This window comes from Centruroides vittatus, unplaced genomic scaffold, assembly GCF_030686945.1.
Source record: "Centruroides vittatus isolate TY-2023 unplaced genomic scaffold, ASM3068694v2 contig_854, whole genome shotgun sequence".
Classification (NCBI taxonomy): Eukaryota; Metazoa; Arthropoda; class Arachnida; order Scorpiones; family Buthidae; genus Centruroides; species Centruroides vittatus.
The window spans coordinates 2,212,769-2,234,280 of NW_027122558.1; the positions used below are offsets into that span (position 1 = coordinate 2,212,769).

At 40.5% G+C, this 21,512-nt stretch overlaps 2 protein-coding genes across 2 annotated transcripts in view; both read right to left on the reverse strand.

The window, feature by feature from the left end:
* Positions 1-12,452, reverse strand: part of LOC136982584 (protein amalgam-like) — a 37,285-nt gene extending 24,833 nt beyond the window's left edge. Inside the window, 1 exon segment of the mRNA XM_067279109.1 lies at positions 12,097-12,452. Within this exon segment, the coding sequence (XP_067135210.1) occupies positions 12,097-12,139 (43 nt within the window). The 5' untranslated portion in view covers positions 12,140-12,452.
* Positions 12,453-19,651: 7,199 nt separating this feature from the next.
* Positions 19,652-21,512, reverse strand: part of LOC136982589 (SID1 transmembrane family member 1-like) — a 101,330-nt gene continuing 99,469 nt past the window's right edge. The window contains exon 24 of the mRNA XM_067279122.1: positions 19,652-20,323. Within this exon, the coding sequence (XP_067135223.1) occupies positions 20,261-20,323 (63 nt within the window). The 3' untranslated portion in view covers positions 19,652-20,260. The remainder of the gene's footprint in view (positions 20,324-21,512) is intronic.

A 21,512-nucleotide genomic window follows, 5' to 3' on the forward strand; every position in this document is an offset into this window, starting at 1 on the left:
GAGAAAGAGGCGTGGCCCGGAAGAGCGGCTTGTCCGTCTTGGACGGTGTGAACTAGAGGTGGGTAATTGAGGAAACGTCCCGGGGAGGCTCCGGTCGAAACTGCCAGGCGACCCACGACTTATGCATTCCATCCGGATTTGCATAGTGAACCGGCCATTGTGAACCTGGCCGAACAGCTACAGAAACAGTACGGAAGGGCCGTGTCGTTCCTTGTTTTTAGTCCTATTTAGGCCTACTCTGTAATCCGGCACGCTCACTAATCTGGAATTCCTCTGTGCCAGGAATGGTCGGATTAGTAAGAGTACGAATATTACTTAAAAAAAGAAAAAGTATATTTGTTTTGGAAGAATTTAATACGATAATAATTTAAAATTAGCGGTGATCGTGTGGATTCATTAAATCGAAAATGAAATTAATTTGTAAATATCTCTATTTAAAACCGTGCCAAATTGCTACCTATTTTTGCATATAAGTTATTCTCTTTCTGTATATAGTATATCTGCTTAATAAATAGATGCGTTTGCATTTTTCTATGTGATTGCGTGTGCATAACCAATATATTTGTGAAAAGCATAGCGTATCCTCTGATGCATTTAAACGGCCACGGAAATTTACATAGATAAAGGCATACGTTATCTTTTTACAATTGATTAATTAATTATAATACTAGGTAAAATGTACAATTTTACTCAATTCGGTACAATGAGAAATAGTATTTGAGATGAAATATAGTTTTGTATTTCTTATGACAATCTCATTGGGTCTGTACATTTTGGTAGTGTAATATATTCTGTACCATCGAAAGCAGATATATTGATAGCGCATTGAAACTTTTCCTTTGTATATATAAGCCTATATCATATAAACTGTATATACGATGTAGATATATAAGTTATAAGATACGCTATATATAACACAAGTAAAATCTGAAGTAACGTGATTTTCCGACTCCAATATCATTACTATCACTGTCAATGTGTAATAATACTGTTTGAGTTCTTGCCATCCTACATTTATTCTATTTGGCTTGCTAAAAGAGGCCTTCTCGGTGCCCAGGGGGCGGAAAGAGTTATAAAAGAACCTCCAAATCCATACTAAACCCCCAAGTCTCCTTTTTGTAACACTAACTATCCTAACACCTACTTGTTAGCTTAACATTTCCCTAATTAAATTCATATAATTCTCGTCAACTCTTTTCTTCCCGACTCAAAAAGAGAATTGTCAGTAATCTCGAAGACATCCCATAATAATAATAACGTATAGATAAGTTTAACTGTAATTTTTCTGTGGTTGACTACTCCTATAACACTATACTTATGGAACTCAAAATCGTGTATAAACGTAGTGTTTGTGGCATCCGTGACGTAAAATTTTTATGGTAGGCCTTTATGGCTCGGATGCCACAAACACTGTGTTTATACGTAATTTTTATTTCCATAAGTATAGTGTTATAGGTGTAGTCAACCACAAAATACCGTATAACAATTTACAATTAGCAATTATGGCATCCATCCATGCCATAATCACCCATATTATAAGCTAACTGCATAATATACAATTATTACTTTTCCTTATTCACTACGAAAACGCCCAAAAATATTTAAAAACAAACATAAACTGTGAGCAAAATCAAACCGTCGAATCAATTTAAAGTCTAAAATAATGAATGTAAGAGTTAATAGATCCGTTTTGTATCCTTGCCCAATTTGCACAACCTGGCGTTACGCAGTTATTAAAGCTACTGGGCATAGTTAAAAATTAAGACAGCATAAGCGCAATTATTCCAGCTATTACAGGTTCTGACAAGTAAGGAATTTTCAGAGTCCTGTCACAAATAAGCTACGTATTGATTATTGACCGTTTGTGACGTGCCATAACGAGCACAAATTTAAAAAACTAATAACAGAGGATGGTTAATGGTTTTATTTACACCGTCCATCATTGGGGTAACCGGAGAATGAAAAGAGAGAATCCTAGTCGTCGATTTTGCTCGCTTCTCTTTCTACATCAAAAGGACCAGCTGCACTCTGAAGTTCGATTAATGACTCAGGTTGCCGATAGCTGGCGTGATAGTAGCGGTTAGGCAAGAAAAGTTTTTATCTATTTGGTTAGTACAGAGTTGTCCAACCTTTTTTCTTAATGGGCCGAAGTAGAAATTTAGGTATATTCAGCGGGGCACAAAGGAAGTTTATATAAATATACGCTTTTAAAATGTTAAAAATGTGAATATCGAATTTTAATAACAAATGTATATAATTACAAAAAATACTGTATGGTTGACAGCTAAAAATAGAAAGTATACTCGCACAAAATAAAAATAAATTCAATGCTATTTTTGACACTGCTTTTTTTTTATAATATTGTTACTACCTGCTTTTATGGTACTAGTCTTAATACTAAGAGTGTTAAATGGAAATCACTCAAGCTTTGATGTTTTTCATGCAGCAAAAGTATTGTTCACAACAGTATGTACTACCCCACATGCATAACACTTCTCTAGATAGATTGACAAATTTATCAAATTCATTAAAAGAATGAACTTCTTTATAAAATTCAAGAAGGGATACGTTTCTTTTTTCTTCTGTTTTTCTTTTCTTAGTATTAGATGTCATGATAAAATGCTGGGTTATTAAAAATATAGATTTAAAGTTGATGAAATAATTATGATAATGTTTGGAGGTTGAAAATATTTAAATTATTACGTTAGAGAAAGAAATATATATATATAGACATATATCTGTATTATATACCTGTAATTAGAAAAAATGCCGAAGTGAATTCTTTATTTCTATAAAGAAAAATTAGGCCTTTCCACTTTGGCATTAGGCCTTGCCTCGAGTCACTAAAAATGAATGATACTCTGTTGAAAAGAGGGATTACGTGTCTTTTTCATCCGCCTTATGAAAAGTATCCTTTCTTTATCACTGACAACATCACTTCGTTACAAAAATCTTTGAAACTGAAACAATCAAAATGACAGACCACGCCGCCAACATTTTTGATTGGTCAGTATATGTCACCGATTACGCCATTACGACATCAATGTGTATCCAGTGAAACGAGAATAATTTTTACCACATACTTTACCAAAATAAATGAAAACGTATCTAAAAAATTGAGGGGCCGCGGGTTGGACATCCCTGGGTTAGTAATTTTCCCGTTTTCGAGCATTTCTCTAACTTTTTTCTACTGTTCTGTCAAAAAATCTTATTCGTAATTACACTTTTTAATTTTATATCCTGTATAAAGAAAGAAAAAGTGTATTTGGTTTATAAAAAATTAATAAGATAATTTTAAATTACAGATTAAGATGCAGATAAACCGAAAGAAATAGCTATATTTTCGATTTAATTTATTCAGGTTTTAAATACAGATCTGTTTAAAACGGTTAAAACCAATATCTCGAATACTGTAGTAGAGATAACAGACGTAACGTTATATTATCAAAATGCAATCTTCTGTCATTTTTAATGTTACCAGTAGCATCGTGATAAGTCTGTTATCTCTACTATAGTATTTGAGATATTAGTTTCAATAATTTTTAAGACAAGAAGCTCTTTTATAATGTTTAAAACTGTTATATTGCTACATACTATGAACGAAAGTTTTGTACATAATGTTCTTGTATAATATATCTGTTTAATAACAGGCAATGGTAAAATAAGTAAATAAATTTACATTTTACTGTTTTGTTTTATTACATATGTATGACAATATAATTAGGAAAACCGTAGCTTATCCTTTGATACATTTAAATAGCCATAGAAATTTAATCCAGACAAAGACAAACTATTTTTTAAATAATTTATTAACTTCAATACTACATAAAGCGTGCTATGCAATTTTACTTGATTCGGTACACTGAGAAATAGTTCTGTATTTTTGACACGAGAAATTACACTCACATTGGCTCTACATATTTTGGTAATTTATATAATATTGTGCACTACCAAAAGTAGAATATGAATGAAGATTTATTGATGGCCTGCTTCACCTGTCCTTTGTTTAAATAGCTTTAAAATATCACTAACGTGTCTTTCTTTTAGTCTCCGTGTCATCACTAATCACTATCACTGTAAATATCCAACAATACTGTCTGAACTCTTGGCATCCTACCTTTACCTATTTTATTTGTCAACCTCTAACTCGCATCCCCTAATCATATTGTTATTATGTGCCTGTAAATATGTTGAATATGTTGTCTGAATAGTTGGGATTTCCTCTCTTTCCTTTAACAGTCTATATTTTAATTCGGTTTTGAATATTATTTATTCATAAATGTCGTTAATATTTCCGTCAAAATTTTAGACTTTAAATTGATTAGGCTATTTGTTTTTTGCTTACAAACTGTGTTCGTTTTTAAATCTTTTTAAAAGTTTTTGTTAAGGGCAATTAATTATTAGGTAAATTATTGTAGTTTGCAGTAAGAAAAGGGCTATGATATATGTTATTCACAATTTATATTGTGTCTATTAATGAAATAGAGAGAGATTAAAGTTGAGCCAAAAAAAGTTACGAACAGGTTAGAGAGGGGGATTAAGTCAGTAAATTTAGTTCTTAGATTTAAAATAGTATTTATAAACAGTCCTTTAAAAAAGACAAAAGAAATATCTGAGTTAAAAACGAGAAAATTTCACATATTGAAAGAATTTCGAATGTTTACAGCTGACTGCCTATGCTCCAGCCAAATTTCGGACAACGCGCGATCGAAGCGGCAGAAATATTTATTAAATAGAATAGTAGTATATTACACTACTGGCAATGTAAGGACCAGTATATCTATCGACTCTGCTAATATACTATATTTTTTGCTGGAAAGAGTACGGGTGGTGTTGAGTCGCTTATTATAATATCTTCCTATCCTTACATATGAAATGTAATATAAACGTACTGTATCGATATGTACAATAACCTACGTTACGTTAAACAATACAAAGTGTGATTATAATGTTACATGTATTTTCTGAATAGGGAGTGATCAAAATAAAATAAAATAAATTTTAGATGAATTTAAAAACTGTACATAAATTTAATAAGAATAAAATTAAATTATACACGTAAAAATTATCTCACGCAGATGAAACAATAAATTCGTCTAGATGTAAATAAGCAAAACGGGTGGACAGATCAATTATCATTTATGTTTCCTTTTCATATTAAAAGTTAAATCGCAATGTTAAATGTTAGGCCTAAAAGAATATAGTTTTGTTTTATTTTTATTTTGTAATAAAATACCAAAGTTAAAGTCAAATGCAGTACTAACAATTTCCTGGGCTACCAAATTATTCAAGTGAAAACTCAAGTGGAACCAAACCAAGCGACTCCGATGTTCAAGAACAGAATATGGAAAGAACTCTTCAATTAAGCTTCGAGTCAAATAAGAGATACACAAACAACAGAGGACATTTGTAGCTATTACTGTAAGAATGATTTTGATAAACGATGGATTTAAATGGGATTATATGTTTAAATGAAAACAAAGCACCTTTTATAAATGACTCGATTGTAATTAATAATACTTCACAATAGAAATTTAAAAAAAAATCTAAAATAGCCTGTGAAATTATAATCAATAATTACGCGAAACTTCAAAATGACAACTATAAAAATCATCCTGAACCAATTTAATTAGTTTATATTCTTAGTTTTATAATTAATTTGTTAAATTAATTTAATTATATGTGAATAAAATGTGAAACAACATATCACCTATTTAAAAATTTTATGTATAATATTCTGTGACTAAATCATTTTTTATTAATTTCCTCTACTAACAAGATGCTTTAATGTATGTAATATATATATCAGAATTTCAATAAAAATATTTAAAAAATCTATATCGCATCATTTCTATAATTATCGTTCATCGCATTTATCAACTGAATAAAGATTGATGATGAAATTTGCCACGTGTTCGAGTGAATACACTATATACTTGGTGTTCAAGTTGCATATTTATAACAGAATTTTCATAAATTTATTACATAATAAATGTACTATATACTGTATATGTATATATATGCAGAAGCGAATATGTTTTCTATCCCGTAGCAATCGACTATCTCCTAATTTCTACGCACCCCGGCCTCTTTTTCTCGTTGGTCTCGGTGCAACATCGCCAGATCAGCGAAGGAAAATAGCCACCTGACCATAAAAATCGTCTCTGACGTCGGGTCAAAAGCAACCGCATAAACTAGTTTGCTGCCAGCTTAAGCGGTCGATTTATGGATACGCCGTACCCATATTCGGCCCGAGAAAAGATCTAGATGGTGAGAGACGAGGTCCTCCGTATCCAAAACACTCCCGGAGTTGTTCGGGTGACGCGATCCCGGATACGCCAGAGCGATATGTCCACCTCGGATAAGGCGTGGGCCGCATGGATGGCAGGGAAATCGTGTCAGAAGTAATAGATTCTCGTGTGCAATTACTACCGAAGTGAAATCTACGAGCATGGAGATTGCTATTGCGTAAATTAGCGATGTTAGCATTTTTCTACCGGCAACACTGCTGTGACGTCATGCGAAGCCCGAGTCCCACGTGGACATGGACTGGTCCGTCACTCTTCCGGTGTAAGTATCCAATCAAAGAGCGCCGCTCTTTACACGTCACGGCGACAAGTACAAAGCTGATTTTCTAAACTACGTCAGATAAAATCAAAATGGAGATCTCTCCTTACACAAGAACATTTAGAAGCTTTCGTGTTAACGTGCTCAGAGAAAAATGCATTGCACGACATTGAACCGGTAACCTCCTTGATGCACCGGTATTCTCTCATTCCCAATCTGTTTTCCTCTTTCCAAAAAAGTATCCGCACAAAGTAATTAGCCAAAATTATAGTTAATACAATACAAATGACAAACGTACTCTGTATTCCCGACTGGCGACAGAAGGCTTCTTTAAAAAACCAGCAAGAAGTTACTCAACTTTCCCGGCGACATTTAAAATTTTGGTGGCGCCATCTGTTATCACATTTTATTAAAATACTTCTTATATTCTTAACTATTATAAAATGGTATAACGCTTAATTTTAAGGGTAGAGATGAGTTTTATTTTTTTAAAAAAATTGTAAATGCTAATAACGAGTAAAATCGTCATTAAGTCGAGCCCTACTGGAGATACACACAACCCCCATTATCACCCCACCCCGTCGACCTTTAACCACCAAAATTTAATGGCATCGATCTCCCTAATAAACAAACCTCTCCGCAAACTTTCAGAAATTTTTGACAAAGTACGGGAGTTATTAAGCTTCAAACAGGGTGAACAAAATCGTGCCATACACACTAACATCCACGCATACAGAAATTACCCCCGAATCTTTTTGCATTTCTCGACGTTTCAAGGTGTCTTAAGTCCAAAAATGTAAACATCTGGGGGAGTCATTTTTTGTCGGATCGCCACACTTTCTCCGTTATCACAGCCGGGAAAGTAATTAAAATTTACATCGATAGTATCAATAAATTTTCATGGACAAAGCATCCAATTATTTTATATCGTCAATTTTCAAACAATCATAAAGCGTCACGGCTTCGGTTTGCTTATTTTACTCTTGTATCTTTACACGACTAAACATCATCTAATGGAACGTGCTCAGAGCCCAGCCAAGCTACCTTCGTTGCCCTTTACTCATCGACACTGGCAAACACGCGAAATACAGTTATATCCCCTTCGTGCGTAATTCTTTTACAATCCGGCAATTATTTTCTTTAGAAACTCACTACCTAAAACACGAAAAAATTTGATACTCACCGAATTTTACACGGGGCACCCTTGTAAGACATTTCGTTCCAGATGGCTAGATTCGTCCCCCACCACGCTAAAACTTTTCGGGAAGGAAACGACTAATTACGTAAATTATCACGACGTGGCGCTAATATCTACACCGGCCGATTTGTAAACAGCACGAATTTAATCTGTCGCTACGCAATCGGCCACAGTCTAACCCCGTTTACAACCATATGACAGTTTTTATAATTACAATTTACAGTTTAATTTATGGAACAACATTCATTACGTCGCGTTATTAGACAATACAGGTGCGAGATCAAGGGGTAAGCCGAAAGCGAGAATCACAGTTTTCACCATTCCCTCTAATGCGAGACACAACCAAAAAAAGAAACAGAAAAAACAAATTCTGGCACAGAATAGAAAAAAAGATTCACTTTATTTTAGTAATATTTGAAATAACAATAAGACGTTAAAAATTATAATTACGAAAGTAGCTTAGAAAGTTTCCCGGGGAAGATGTCGAAATGAAGGCTAGAAAACGTAGGCAGATGCCAAAAGCCGCGCGAAAAGACATAAATGCGCGGATGGGGCGCAATAAAGCGAGGAAAGGTAGGAGCGTCGGGAGACGGAGTGGGCAAAATACTTAGTGCGCAGGCGACGAGTTAGAACCACTTAAAACGAATTACCCGAATATAGACTTTCTATCTACATATATTTCGCAGGCCATTGCGGACGCCCACCGTCATCCTAGAAGAATCGTCCTTTAAAAATGGCTCACTTCCCGCTAAATCAAACCGCAATCTGCTTCTCCCCGCGCGTAATAACAAAGGTGGTGAACTCCGGGCGGACGATTACCGTTTTACGTCGCTTCTACTAAAATCGTCTTACGTGTATTTTATAACAGATTATATTTAATATTTATACAAAAAAAAACGCCACGTTCTTCGCCGCAATCAATACTGATTCGAGCGCGCTCCCTCGACAAATTTTTGCCCGACTCCAAAAATTGAGTACACTTAAACAGACTAAAGCGTTGCGTGCGGTAGATTTAACGCTTTGACCAAAAAGTTACGTAACGCCGGTCAGCCGGGTGGCGGCGAACGATCGCGTATCCGAAACTTTTAAAGCGGACAAACGCGTTTCTGGTTTTCGGCAGCCATTTAAAATATAGATAAACGTTATTGTTTTAAGCGTCCCCCAAGATAATGTTATATTATATGCCGACGACGTCGCCGTCCCGTCTTAGAAAACAACAAAAACTTTACATTGACTAACTTAACTATGGTATTTGCAAAGTAATAATTCGACGGTAAACGAAAAGGAGACAAAAATGTCCGTGTTGTGTTAACGAGAATAAAAATTGTCACCTACGTTTGCTTCGTTTGTTATATGATTATGTACGTTTGGTACATTATTATATAATAATGATATATAATTATATGCTAAATATTCTCTAAGAACTAAGAACAATAGATGCATGTGTTAGCTACTGAAAATTTTTCACGTGGGGAAAAATGATCATAATCACTTTAGAGAGGTGATGATTCGTAGAAATTATAGGTACTGTACGATGTCGATACATTTCTTTTGTTTTTTGTTAAGTTACGGCAACGCAACACTCGGGCGATCTTTCTAAGGGGAATGACTTCCGGGAGGTCTTTTTAAGGGTAACTGGTCCCTATTCGGGCGTTACGGACGTGCAGAAAACCCGGAAAACTTCACGTGGCCAGCCCGTCTAACCAGTCGCCAACCCACTACCGAACTCCCCAATGGAACCGCTTGGCCACTGGTGGGCCTTGTTGAATTAAGAAAATTTTATTTAACCGCATGGCGGGTAAAATATAGACAAATGAAAACACTAGCGTAATCGACATTAGTTTTGTCGCCTGACGCTTCCGTTACAAGTTTCACTTTCCGGCTCTGTTATAAGAAAATATGGCGATCGTTCAGAAAAACCCAAAATTTTTACATTTTTCGGTCTTGAGACATCGAGAAATGTAAAAACATCGTGTTTTTTTTCTGCCTGTATAAACGTTAGTGTGTATGTGTACGTACGTGTATATGTGTATGTGGAAGGGCACGATTTTGTTCACCCATTTTGAAGCCTAATAACTCTTGTGCGTTTTGTAGAAAATTTTCGAAATTTTGCAGGAGATTTGTGTATCAGCGGACTCGATGCTATTAAATTTTGGTGGTTAAAAATCGAGGGGTGGAGAGATAATGGGGGTCGCGTGTCGTATCTCCAATAGAGTCGGACTTAACGACAATTTTACTCGTTATTAGCATTTATAATTTGATTTGTTTTCTTAAAACCCATTCCTACCCTCAAAATTAAGATTTTTGTCATTTTATAATAATTAAGAATATAAAACGTTTTTAAATAAAGTATCGTAACAGATGGTGCAACACGCGTAGTTTTGAACGTTGCCGGAAAAGATAAGCAACTCGTAACTGGATTTTTTTATAACTAGAAATTCCCCAGTCCAGCGTGACCGATTTCAAAAAATTCAAAAATATTAGCTAATATTTCTACAAATTAATTAGCCTATGCCCTATACTGATATCGGTCCAATAAACTCGTTCGGTCATTTCTATTATCCCCCCAAAATAAAAAGAAAACAGTTTAACTCTTATCGTCCGATTTCTTAGCCTCTGCCATGTCGAAATTATTCGAAATCTGTCTATATAAAATCATATACCTCCCGTTTATGTCGTTCGACATTCCGGTGTGAAACATCGCCCTACTACAAGCAATCTCCTGGTATTTTGACTGGAAACTTCCTACCTGCGTGGCATACGTGGATATTGCCAAATATTTCGATTCTGTTCTTTTAATATTGTTACACAAACTACGCTCACGTCAAATTAAGCTTTTCGCATTTTTCACCATTGTTAGGCCTATACCTAAAGGTTCGATCCTTAGCAATTTACTGTTTATAGCTTATATAAATAAGACACTCTCCGGTATTACTTCATTCGTGAATGCATAAGCCGATGATATTAAACTTACCAACAGCCGTCATCGTACATTACAGAGCGATATTAATAAACTTAACGCCTTAATTTACCGGGTATGTTGTTTTGCTGATACGGGGGTCGGCAAACACCACGTAAACGACTCGGCCGGTATTAACGTAAATGAATAAATTCTGCAGGCGCTCTATTAGCATAGTTTAACGAATATGCGAGGAATTTTTCACGCTGGTTATTTGTTCGGCCGTCCTCTAACTTTTAATTAAGTGGCAGAATTCGTAATTTTTAAAAAGTAGTCCGGCACCGAAATTTTAAGTTGCGCCGTAACCCCGTTTCCACGCTTTCGACTCTTTAGTATCAAGTATTAAGTTTCCGCCAGGGGAAGAGAAGAGGAAGGGAGCGCCCGTCCCTTCCTAGCAGTAACACGTCGCTATTTGTTACAGATTCTACGGCTTTAGAGTTATTAACCGCAACTCCGGCGGTTCGACTTTTCCTCGGTTAGGGTGTTAGGGTCCGGAGGAAGACCAAAGTGAGACAGGGCCAGGACGATGCCGTAGAATCGAACCTTCGTTTAATCGTCGGAAGCGGAATTGCCGCCTACGTAACGCGGCGGAAATTTCCTCTGGGCGGTTGGTGTGGGAACTTTTCGTAAACGTGGGTTTCTTACACGTAGAGTTACGAAACGACCTACGCGCAGGGGGATGGCCAGGCGTAATTGAAACAAGGTCGAAGTAAAGCGCTAACTGCAATCGTAATTAAGTGGATGCAGCCTCCGGCTTGTTTGCAGCGCTGTCTTAGCAACGCGCTCTTTTTCTTTCTGTATATTTTTTCTGGAGACGGCCACGTCGGCCCCCGTACAATACCGTCTTGGCAATAAGAAAGAAATAACCACGCGCCGGCCGAAACTCCCGTCGGAAGCGAAGTTCCGTCAACGGGAGAGAGATTTCGCCTTCCGGCTCCTTTCCGCCCCGCCGACCTCTTCCGTCCTCGGTACTCCACCCCCTACGCTACCCTACGACCCTTCTCTAAAATGCAGTCGGCGCCCGTCGGCGACGGCGACGTCGAGCAACGGCGGAGGACGTCGTCTCCGGGCGGCGGAAGAATCTCTCCCGGCTCGTCGCCGCCCACTTTGGCTTCCCAAATTTAGCTTCGCACGGCTGAGAGAGAGCGACGTGCGCGGGCGGCCGAACGGCGCGGGGCGGAGGGCCGCGCCCGGTTCGACGGCGTCGGCGCCCGGTCCGAAAGCGGCCGCCGTCCGAAACTTTTCCCGGAAAGAGCGCGGCTGTGCCATCGGCGCTTCCGCCCTTCCCGCGCGCGGGCGGGGGGAAGGGCGGGCCGGCGGAGAGGGAGGCAGGTCCCGGCAGTAGGAGTGGAAGCAAAAAACACAGACTCACCGGCGCAGAGCAGCAGCAGAGACAGCAGCATCCCGGGCTCCATACTCGGTGGCGGCGCCGACCGACTCCGATTACTTTTTCGGGCGGGCGCCGCGCGCGCCGCTTCCGGCCTCTCCTCCAATGGTCGGGAGGGGCACCCTCCGCGCCGCCGGGCGGAAGAATACGTCGATCCCGGGCCGCCACCCGCGGGCCGGAGGGTTGGGGACTTCCCGCCGATCGGCGTTTACGGTCCGGCGGGCGGAGGAGGAGGGCAGCGGAAAAAGTGCGTCTTCCGCCCCGCCGCCGGCGGGAGCGGAACAGAACGACGGCGCTGTGTGGAGGGGAGGAGAGGGACGAAATTTCGCTTCCGACTTCCTTTAGCCGCGACGTTCTCGAGCGGGAGGAAGAGCGTGCGCTGCCGAGGACGACGAGAGGGAGGAGAGAAGAGCGGGCGGCCGACGCCCGAGGAGTCGACGCGCGGGTAGCGACTTTTGCGGTCGAAGGGGTTTAAAGAGTTTCGTCTGTCCGGAGTCTGCCGCTTTCGAGACGAAAGCCGCGAGGTAAGAACGGCGGCCGAGGTACCGGAATACCGGTGCGTTATAAATATAGACCGGTTTATGGGACAGAAAAAGCCCGGGTTCGTCTTACCCAAGGCCAAAAACTCCTTTTCCCGCCCACTTTTCACGCGCGTCGACTACTGTTAAACCCCGCGCGCTTCGTAGCCGTTATCCGCACCCGCGACCGAGGGATAGAGGCGCTCGGCCAGGGAACGGAAAGGAACGCGGCAAGGGAAGAAAAGAGCCTCGGTCGGCCTCGTCTACTCGCGCGCCGACGTAATCGCTGGCCACTAGCCAACGACCGACAACCGACGGGCAGTTCTGGGGGATAAAAACGACGTTTCTGGCGGCCGGAAGCAGGAAAGGGCCCTATTCTCGCCCGGTTCTGTCGGATAAAAATAAAAAACAAACGACGGAGACTGTCGGTGGCAGGACGTGCGGAGGTCGGAAGGTCCGGCCCATTCTTTGGGAAAACGTCGGAGCGGCGGGTTGCCGAAGGAGCCTTTGTCTTTAAAATTGCCGCGAAAAAAGTCGGCCCGAACCGTCCATTTCGGTATCGTGTTTGGCCAAATTTGCCGAAGAAATCGTCCGAAATATCCATTTGTAACGGCGCGGGAGCCGTCGTTTTTGTCCCTCCGACGGTTTCATTTCCGTTACTAAATATACCGCTAATTTTATCCGGGTGGGAACGGCCGCGAATTCGTCCCCCGAGTGTTTCCGGCACCGAAGTAACTTCCGTCGACCTCGACCTACGTCTCCGGGTTTTCTGCCGAATCGTTGGATCGGCGCGGAGTGAGACGCCGCGCCCACCCGCGGCAACGTCGTATTCGGAAGTTAGGACCAATCGACGTCGACCTACGCTTACGGTTCCGTGTCGATTCGGACGGGCGGCCCCTTTTAACTCCGTTAATTTTTTGCAAGGAACGAAACGGGCGGAATTTTTTAATTAATAAGAATCTCTCCCGGGGAATTTATTTTCGGTTAGTAACCGCCGGGTCGATTTTATAAGGGTAAAAAGCGGTAAGATTTCTCGGAGACCGGGGAAAAATCCCCGATTCCGGCGTCCCTGCGCGTTTTCGCTCCACCAATTCTTTACGGTAGAAATATACGCGGACCGTTTCCGTACCGACCATTGACGGGCAAACCACGGTTTATCACCGAATTCGTTCCTACAAGTTGTTGGAAAACCCGAACGAGTTTTCCCGTAAGAAAATGTAAAATGGAAGAATCCGTTCCCGACCCCCAAAACAAAACCTTTTTAGCTGAATTCCGCGCTTAAAAATGCCTACCGATGCGATATAATCGTATATATAATATAATGTCAATGTCGTCTATATGCATTATGTATATATGTATTAAAAGCGGAATGTTCTGTCACCGCCACCCGAAACCGACAGAAACGGGTGCTAAAAATAGACTCGGTTCCCACCGTCTGCCGAAATACAACCTAATCCACGAGACCGACCAGCACTTTATGCACACTTTTCGAAATATTGTGTCTATTTTAATTTTAATTAATTTGTTATTTATGATTTAATTTTTAATCTTTCCTGCGGTGGCGACTTTCGTGCCGACGACAGAGGGACCGGCGATCAATGGGTAGAAGCGGGATTTCCGGCGGAAGAGGGAGCCGGTGCTAAAACCCGGGACGTCCGGCAGTGGATAAAATTGCGTGGTTGGCGGCGAAACAAAAGGGTAAAAGTTGCACCCGGCGGCCAAAAATCGTCCGAATTCGATTTACGGATAAATCAACCCATTATCCACTGTATTATCGTCGATTAACATACCGGAAGTAGAATTCCGGGCAGTGTAAACCTAAGTGGTCGGTCGACGTGGTGAACTGCCATTACGCGCTCTTCCCGCAACTTTTTCTTAATTCGGCCGTTTTATACTTTCCAAACAGTACGTGAGACGAAAGGAATCCGGAGACCACGTTCGGGTTTCGGCTGGGTACTCACGTACGGAAATTACCGTACGCGCCACCGCCAACCGTAAATATAAACAGCTACTGCAGTACGTAGGTCGCGTGCCGGGGATTGCTTTCTTATATGGACTAAACTTTCTAAGTTTCCCCATCATCTTATCGCAAATAAAAAACGCAAAAGCCAAGAATTTGAATAGGAAAAATATTGGAAATGGTTTCCTATCCGAATTACCATGACGCCATTTCCAATACTCTACGCAGTACGATAATTTGACATTAATATTTAAATCGGATTGCGTATTAGTATATAAATAAAACTTTTGGCCTTGCCGACAGCCGTAGTTGGAATGCTGTCGTCGTCGAACGGCCTTCCTACCGGTTTAATTTTTACCTTTCCGCTTTCCGCCACGGCAAAAGTGACGTCATTTCGCAGTTGGTCGACAGTTTCCGTCGGCCGTTTCCGCACGCCACTACTCTAGGCTTTACGGGGATTTCCGTCGGCCGGATATCGGAGGTCCCGGGTCTTTCGAAAGCGGAATCCCCTCTCGAGTTTTCCGGGCTTGACGCAAAAGGGAGCGTCCGTCTTTTGCAAGCATTTTTTCCGCTTAAAGTGTTTCTCGGCAGTCGAAAGGGCCCGAGAAAGAGGCGCGGGGCCAAAGGCCGCGGCCTTTTCCACCGGTGAGCGGAGGGAATGGCGTTTCTCCGGTATCCAAATTGGAAAAGGTGTCGGTGGAAACCGCGGGTGTCCGACGTTTGGTCCGCTTAACGGCGTAGCGCTAACCGAGTTCTTTGGTAAGTAACGCGGCGTAACAGAAAAGAAGGGGCGAAGGAACGCCGGAAACACTTCGTTATTAAAGAATGGCTGACAAGGAGTCGACAATAGACGGGAAGAGGACCGAAGAAAATTAACCCGTAATTTTTTATTGCCAGGTTAAGAGTTTGAACGGCGCAAAAACTTTCCTCCCGTCGGGCGGTCCTAGCCCGGGCTTTCCCCTCTCCGCCGTCGGAACGCACGTGGCGCATCGTAGACCGACTTACCTTTTCGTCGGCCGGGAAAAGGTAAGTCGTTCCAAATTTCACGCAAATCGCCGTCCAGCGTTTTAACGATGTATCCTTAAATCTTTTACATTCGTTGTCGTATTGACAAATGTATTTTCTAACTTCTTCGATAAATACTTCCAAGTCGATTCTCATTCTCATCGTTACACTTTCCACCATTACGACAATCGAATTACACGCGACTACGCGTCACGTATCCCTACGCGTTTTTATTGGTCGCGGTACGACCGAAAGGTCGGAGAGTTAAGCTCGGACTCCACATTACCGGAATTTGGGAGAGTTCGTGGACAAAGACACTTATAAAACACGTGGCATTTATGATCCATGTATACAAATGCCACGTGGTTTTATAAGTGTCTTATTAGCGTCCGAAGAGACTGCACGAGTGAATATGTAAGGCAAGTTTATTAATGTCACTATTTCATTAATCGACGAAGCGTAGATGTTTAGTAGCCTATCTAGAGACGAAAAATATATCGGAGTATTGTTTAAAACAGTGAAACAAGAGAAGCAACCAGATCCGGTGTCAAGATTTTGTGATGCCAGATTGAGAAACTCGAACCAAACAAGCAGACGAGAGGCCATTCGTGGCATTGAATTATTAATGCAAGAAAAAGAAATGATTTTTTAATAAATGATGTTTCGATATAAGCAGTTGATTTAAATGGAACTTTAATGAAGTTTTCACTTCATTCTTTATATAATGTATTTAAATAAATTTCATTCGTAAGATGTGTCTGAAAATATTGTATGCTGTCGTATTACTCTTATATATTTTAAGTTATTACATCAACCAAAATTTTATTGACTACGCTAATTGAAAGTTCAGATTTCCTGGTAATTTGTAAAACTATTATAATCAATGTTAAAAAGAATTAAGTTATTGCAACTTGGTAATTAATCTGATAATCCAAGTTGCTTCTAAGCCAGCAAAATAAGTATCGGATTATTGAATTGTAATATGCCCGCACTCGAGCAAACTTGAACGCGATATCATCACATAGATTTATATTGACTAGCGTGAATCCGTTGACCTTTTTTTTAATCGTGGGTTAAGTCGGTTGAACTTTCCATGACTTTATGTTAAAGCGCATTGTCAAGGTTTATTTCGCGACTTATTTTTCACAGTCGGGTGACACCCGGGACGGACCGCCCCAACGCCCTCCTCGGTACGCCTCTGGAAGTCTTCACACATTAAAAAGTTTTAAGCTGGGTGGAAGTCTTCACTACCTTTAAACACCCAGCGTATAGCACTATAGCGCGAGCGACTTCCACCTCTTTCCCGAACAGGAAAAGTAGCCAGGAGGGCAGAGGTTCGAGATTAATGAAGTAATGACGATCTTCTAAACGACGTTGTTAAGGCCATCTCAGTTCACTGGCGGCAACGTTCTACGACAAGGGAATGCGGAAAAGCGGAAAAGCTCGTCCACAGATATGACAAATGCCTCAATCTTCACGGTGATAACGTCGGAAAGTAACCATGTTTGTACCTAACTTTTGGTAATAAATTCATTTCTGCCACTTTTTGCCTCTTTATTATACTATAGACTTTTTTAAATGGACTTTCGAGAGTTATACTCTCAGATCGCCATATACCAATACCTCCATTCTGATTATAGTCAGAATCTTCATAATCGGCATATCCATACGGACAATATGCTGCAGATTTCTGAATAAGCATATTATGGAGAAGGCAACTAGCAAGCACCATGCTTTTGACTGATTCGTCGTCATATTTTAATGGTCTCCGTAAGATAAGAAATCGTGCCGCTAGTATAACAAAAGCATTCTCCACAACAGGGCGGCCTCTGCTTAATCTTTAATTATATATTTTCTTCCGAGTGACTAAAATCAAAATGTCTGAGATAGGGACGTAACAAATTATGCCTTAAAGGAAATGCTTCATCCCCAATTATAAAAGTTTATAATATTAATCTTTATAATAATATTATAATAAAAGATTATAAGGCAACAGTTTATGTGAATTTGGCAAAGCATCTGCTTTTGGAAAGGTTAACTTTTCATTGATCAGATGCTGACCAACTACACTTTTTCTTAATATTCTACCATCTGATTAATTATCATACACATTGTCGGTTCTATTGCTCGGTATGTAACACCACTGTACTCCATGTATTTCAACCTCGACTGTGCCTAGCGGTGTCCGGAGAAATAAAGCTTATTTTGTCTGTCTGTCACTATCATAATGCCCGTAATCAATCACGAGAAAGCGATAGTTTGAATCAGATACGGCTAGTAAGACTGTACTAAAAGTTTCCTTATAGTTATAATTGAGACTACCACTATTCTTTGGACACTCGAATAACGTGCTTTCCATCAATACTACCACAACAGTGTTATCAGGAAATGATGGAAATGCCATATATTCCTTCTGGAAACATTTCCAAATGGCTTTGCATGTTTCCTGTATAATTTTTCGTACAGTCTGTCTTCCAATTCGAAATGAAAAGCTCAAACTTCGATAGGTCTCTCCGGTTGCTAGACAAACCTGTAAAATAGTTGTCAGAATATACACAGAAAAAATTAAGGTAATAGTAAATTTAGTAAGCTACTGCAATAGGTCAAAATAAACATTAAAAAAATTAACTATATCTTCTTAATAAAAAATATAAATACAGTGTTTGTGCTAGAAATCGTCAATAACAGAACAATTGTTATTAAATTTAAAGCAATTACAAGGGTATGTCACACGGATACTTTTGTGACTTTATTCTAATTGTTGGCAAATAACAGATTAAATAATAACAACATATAGGCTATTTACCTTAAAGTTACAGCCAATCTTTCATTCGATGATATACTTTTGCGCCAAAATGTATCTTTCTTCTCTATCAAGGAGAAATCATCTCCAATATATTATCGAATACAACAGGAGTCGTCCGCATAAAACTGAACGGAGTATTATTTTAATATTATTATATGTACATACTATTCAACTCATGATAAATATAATAGTTAAATTGTATATTTACTCGAAGTAAAATTCTTGATCCCGAAACCTCAACTCTCTAACCAGGGAAGAATTCAGTCCATATTTTCCTCATTCAGAAACGATGATTTCGAATGTATCAACAATTTCATTGTAAAATGCAGAAAAAGAGTGGCAAAATCCGTAGCGTCTTCCACGTTTGACTCTACAATTACAGAACTGATCAACGGGTGGCTCATTTCCGCGCTGGTGGAGTCAAGTTAGAACGAATATGCTATTTCAGTTGTTTTCGGGTAATACGGAGTCCAGGCTCTGACCATCGCTCGGCCACTTCACCATTTCGAAATTATTTTTACGCGTAAAAGCACGAAATCGATGCACCGTAAAAGTTCAAATCCAGTACTTACCGCGGAATTCCGACAGAATTACGGACGACCGAAAGAATGTCTCCATTGCGAAATACCACAAAAATCCAGCAACCGGCGGATTAACTTTCCCAGCAACGTTTAAAACAGCGTCCGGCACCATCCCTTACCATATTTTTATCAAAAATCTTTTATCATCATTAATTCAGGACGGAGAAAAGCCTAATTTCCAGGATATGGCCAAGTTTTATAAAAACTGTAAACGTTAACAACCGAGAAAATCGTCGTTATGTCTGACCCTACCGGATATAAAACGTATCACTCCGCATCTTCCCCATCCCCATCATCTTTAATCGCCGAAATTTAACAAATTTCCCCGGAAAATTTCGGCGAAAAGCGCGAAAGTGAACGAACAAAATCGCGTTCCCGCACACACCCAGACTGACAGATAAACCCCGAATTTTTTTTTTTTGCATTTCTGAACGTTTTTAGGTGTCGAGTCTGAAAACGTAAAAACTGCCAGGACGATTTTCTGTCCGAGGGCCACACTTCCGGCCGCCTAGAACCGAGAAAGTAAAAGTTAATAAGATTGGTCAAGCCGACTGTTAGCACGCTCCACAAAAGACAATCAAATATTAATTTTATATTCTCGGAATCTAGTAGTTGTTGCGCATGCGCGTGGACATGCGCAATAAATGAATTAAAGCAAGAGAAAAGAACGTTTTCGGAAAACTCGAAATTTAACACTTTTATTACTGCAACAACCGTCTTCTGGTAGGATTTCATTTACCCGTATTATAATTAGTCGAAGGACCGGAAAATTCGGGTAGCGTCATCTACCGGCGTAAAATTTTCGGACTCTTCCCGTTCGACCGACGTTCGAGACGGAAATTAGCGAGGTTGAGGCCAAAGTTTTAAACTCAAAAACGTGTACGTCGGACATTCGGCGCCACTTTCCTGTAAGTCTAGAAGTTTGACAATGACGTTTGGAACGTCGAGCTTCGTCCTCCGCCGGGTCCGACATTTGTAAAGAAAAAAGGAAAACCTTAACACCTCGGCAACCAAATTCCCTTTTCTCGGCTGTGCCTTCCTCCTACCGCTTTCCGGCGGCCAGGCGGAGATCGGAATTCGCCACCCCGGAAGAAGGCTCGGAATGGGAGATTTATCCCGAGTCCAAGGACGTACGGAGGGGTAGCCTCCGCCTCGCTTACCGTCGCTGGAAAAAAAAAAAAGCGGACCGGATGGAAGAAAAGACGGCATAAGAGCCGTTCTGTCCGCCAGTTCCTTCGACGTTTACAAATATACGGGCGCGAGGAGGGGAGGAGAAAGCCTAGAAGACGGGGATGGCGTCTCTGGGAGTGAAGACCAAGTCGTCGTCCAGCGTCAGCAGCGTCTGAAAGAAAAAGAAAAATCCTACAGACCAGTTCAGTGTGTTTTCCTCCGGACTCGACCGCGGACAAAAAGCGTGCATTTTCCCGGCAGAAAAACCCATCTCGCTTATCCAGATCAAAAAGGCCCAGAGAAATCCGCGGCGGTAAACAAATACGGAAGACGCCATTAGTATTTTCCTTCCACCCCGAAGAAAATCCTTTCTTCTTCTAAGTACGATCGGCAGAGGAAAGGACCCACTGAGGATCCCCCTCTAATCCGCAGGGTGCAGGAACTCGGAGAAGACTTCGTCTCCGCCGCAGGGCGGAAAGAGTGAAAAGACTAGACGTCGCCTTTACGTTTTATATAAAAATAATTAAAATTTATAAAACCTTTTAAATGGCGCGCCTCCGAAATACCGTGGCCGGCTAAACTATATTTTTTGGCTTCTTTTGAGACGGGGTGAAAGTTAGGTGGTCGCCTGCTCTTAAATTCCACCTTTCGTTACGTTGGTCTGTTCCGAGTGGGAAAGACTCCTTCCCTCGCGCGTTATAAAACGTGTGATTGCGCCTCTCCCGGCTTCGGCATTCCGTATCGATTACTGGTCAACGAAACTCCCAGAAAAATACACTTTGGACCGGACACGGAGAGAAGAAACCAGGCCGGCCCAGCGGCTGCCAGTTGTAGTACGGTTACTATCAATAGATAAACTGGTTGAGTAGCCGCTATTCTTCTCACCCTTAGTTTTCCTTCTAGGGACAACTGCTCCCGATAGTGCAGGCTAATTTAGCGCGTTCGTAGCAACGGTACAAGAACTCCCTTTAAAAACGCGACGAGTTTTTAAACGGTGTTTTTGTAGCATTTATAGTTATTTCGGTTTTATTTTTCGTAACAAGCCATTGTCGATTCGGCTTCGGATCGTGAATCTAGCTAGAATCGGTAGATTTCTAGCCAGTGAGATGTGAAAATGTCGGGCAGAAATGCCACAACGGCGAAAGTTGTACATTTTTACATCATTCGCAGTCTGCTGGTGATGCAAAAACGTATAAAAGCAAGATGGAGAGAAAGATATTTGTCAATAAAGTTGTTCCGCATACACGCAATTCTTAATCGTAATAAAATTTTTGATAATTTTATGCGCAGCTGATAAACTGGAGATTGAAGTATATGCTTTATTTATTTACTTAACTTATATTGTCTTAACACGAACTTTG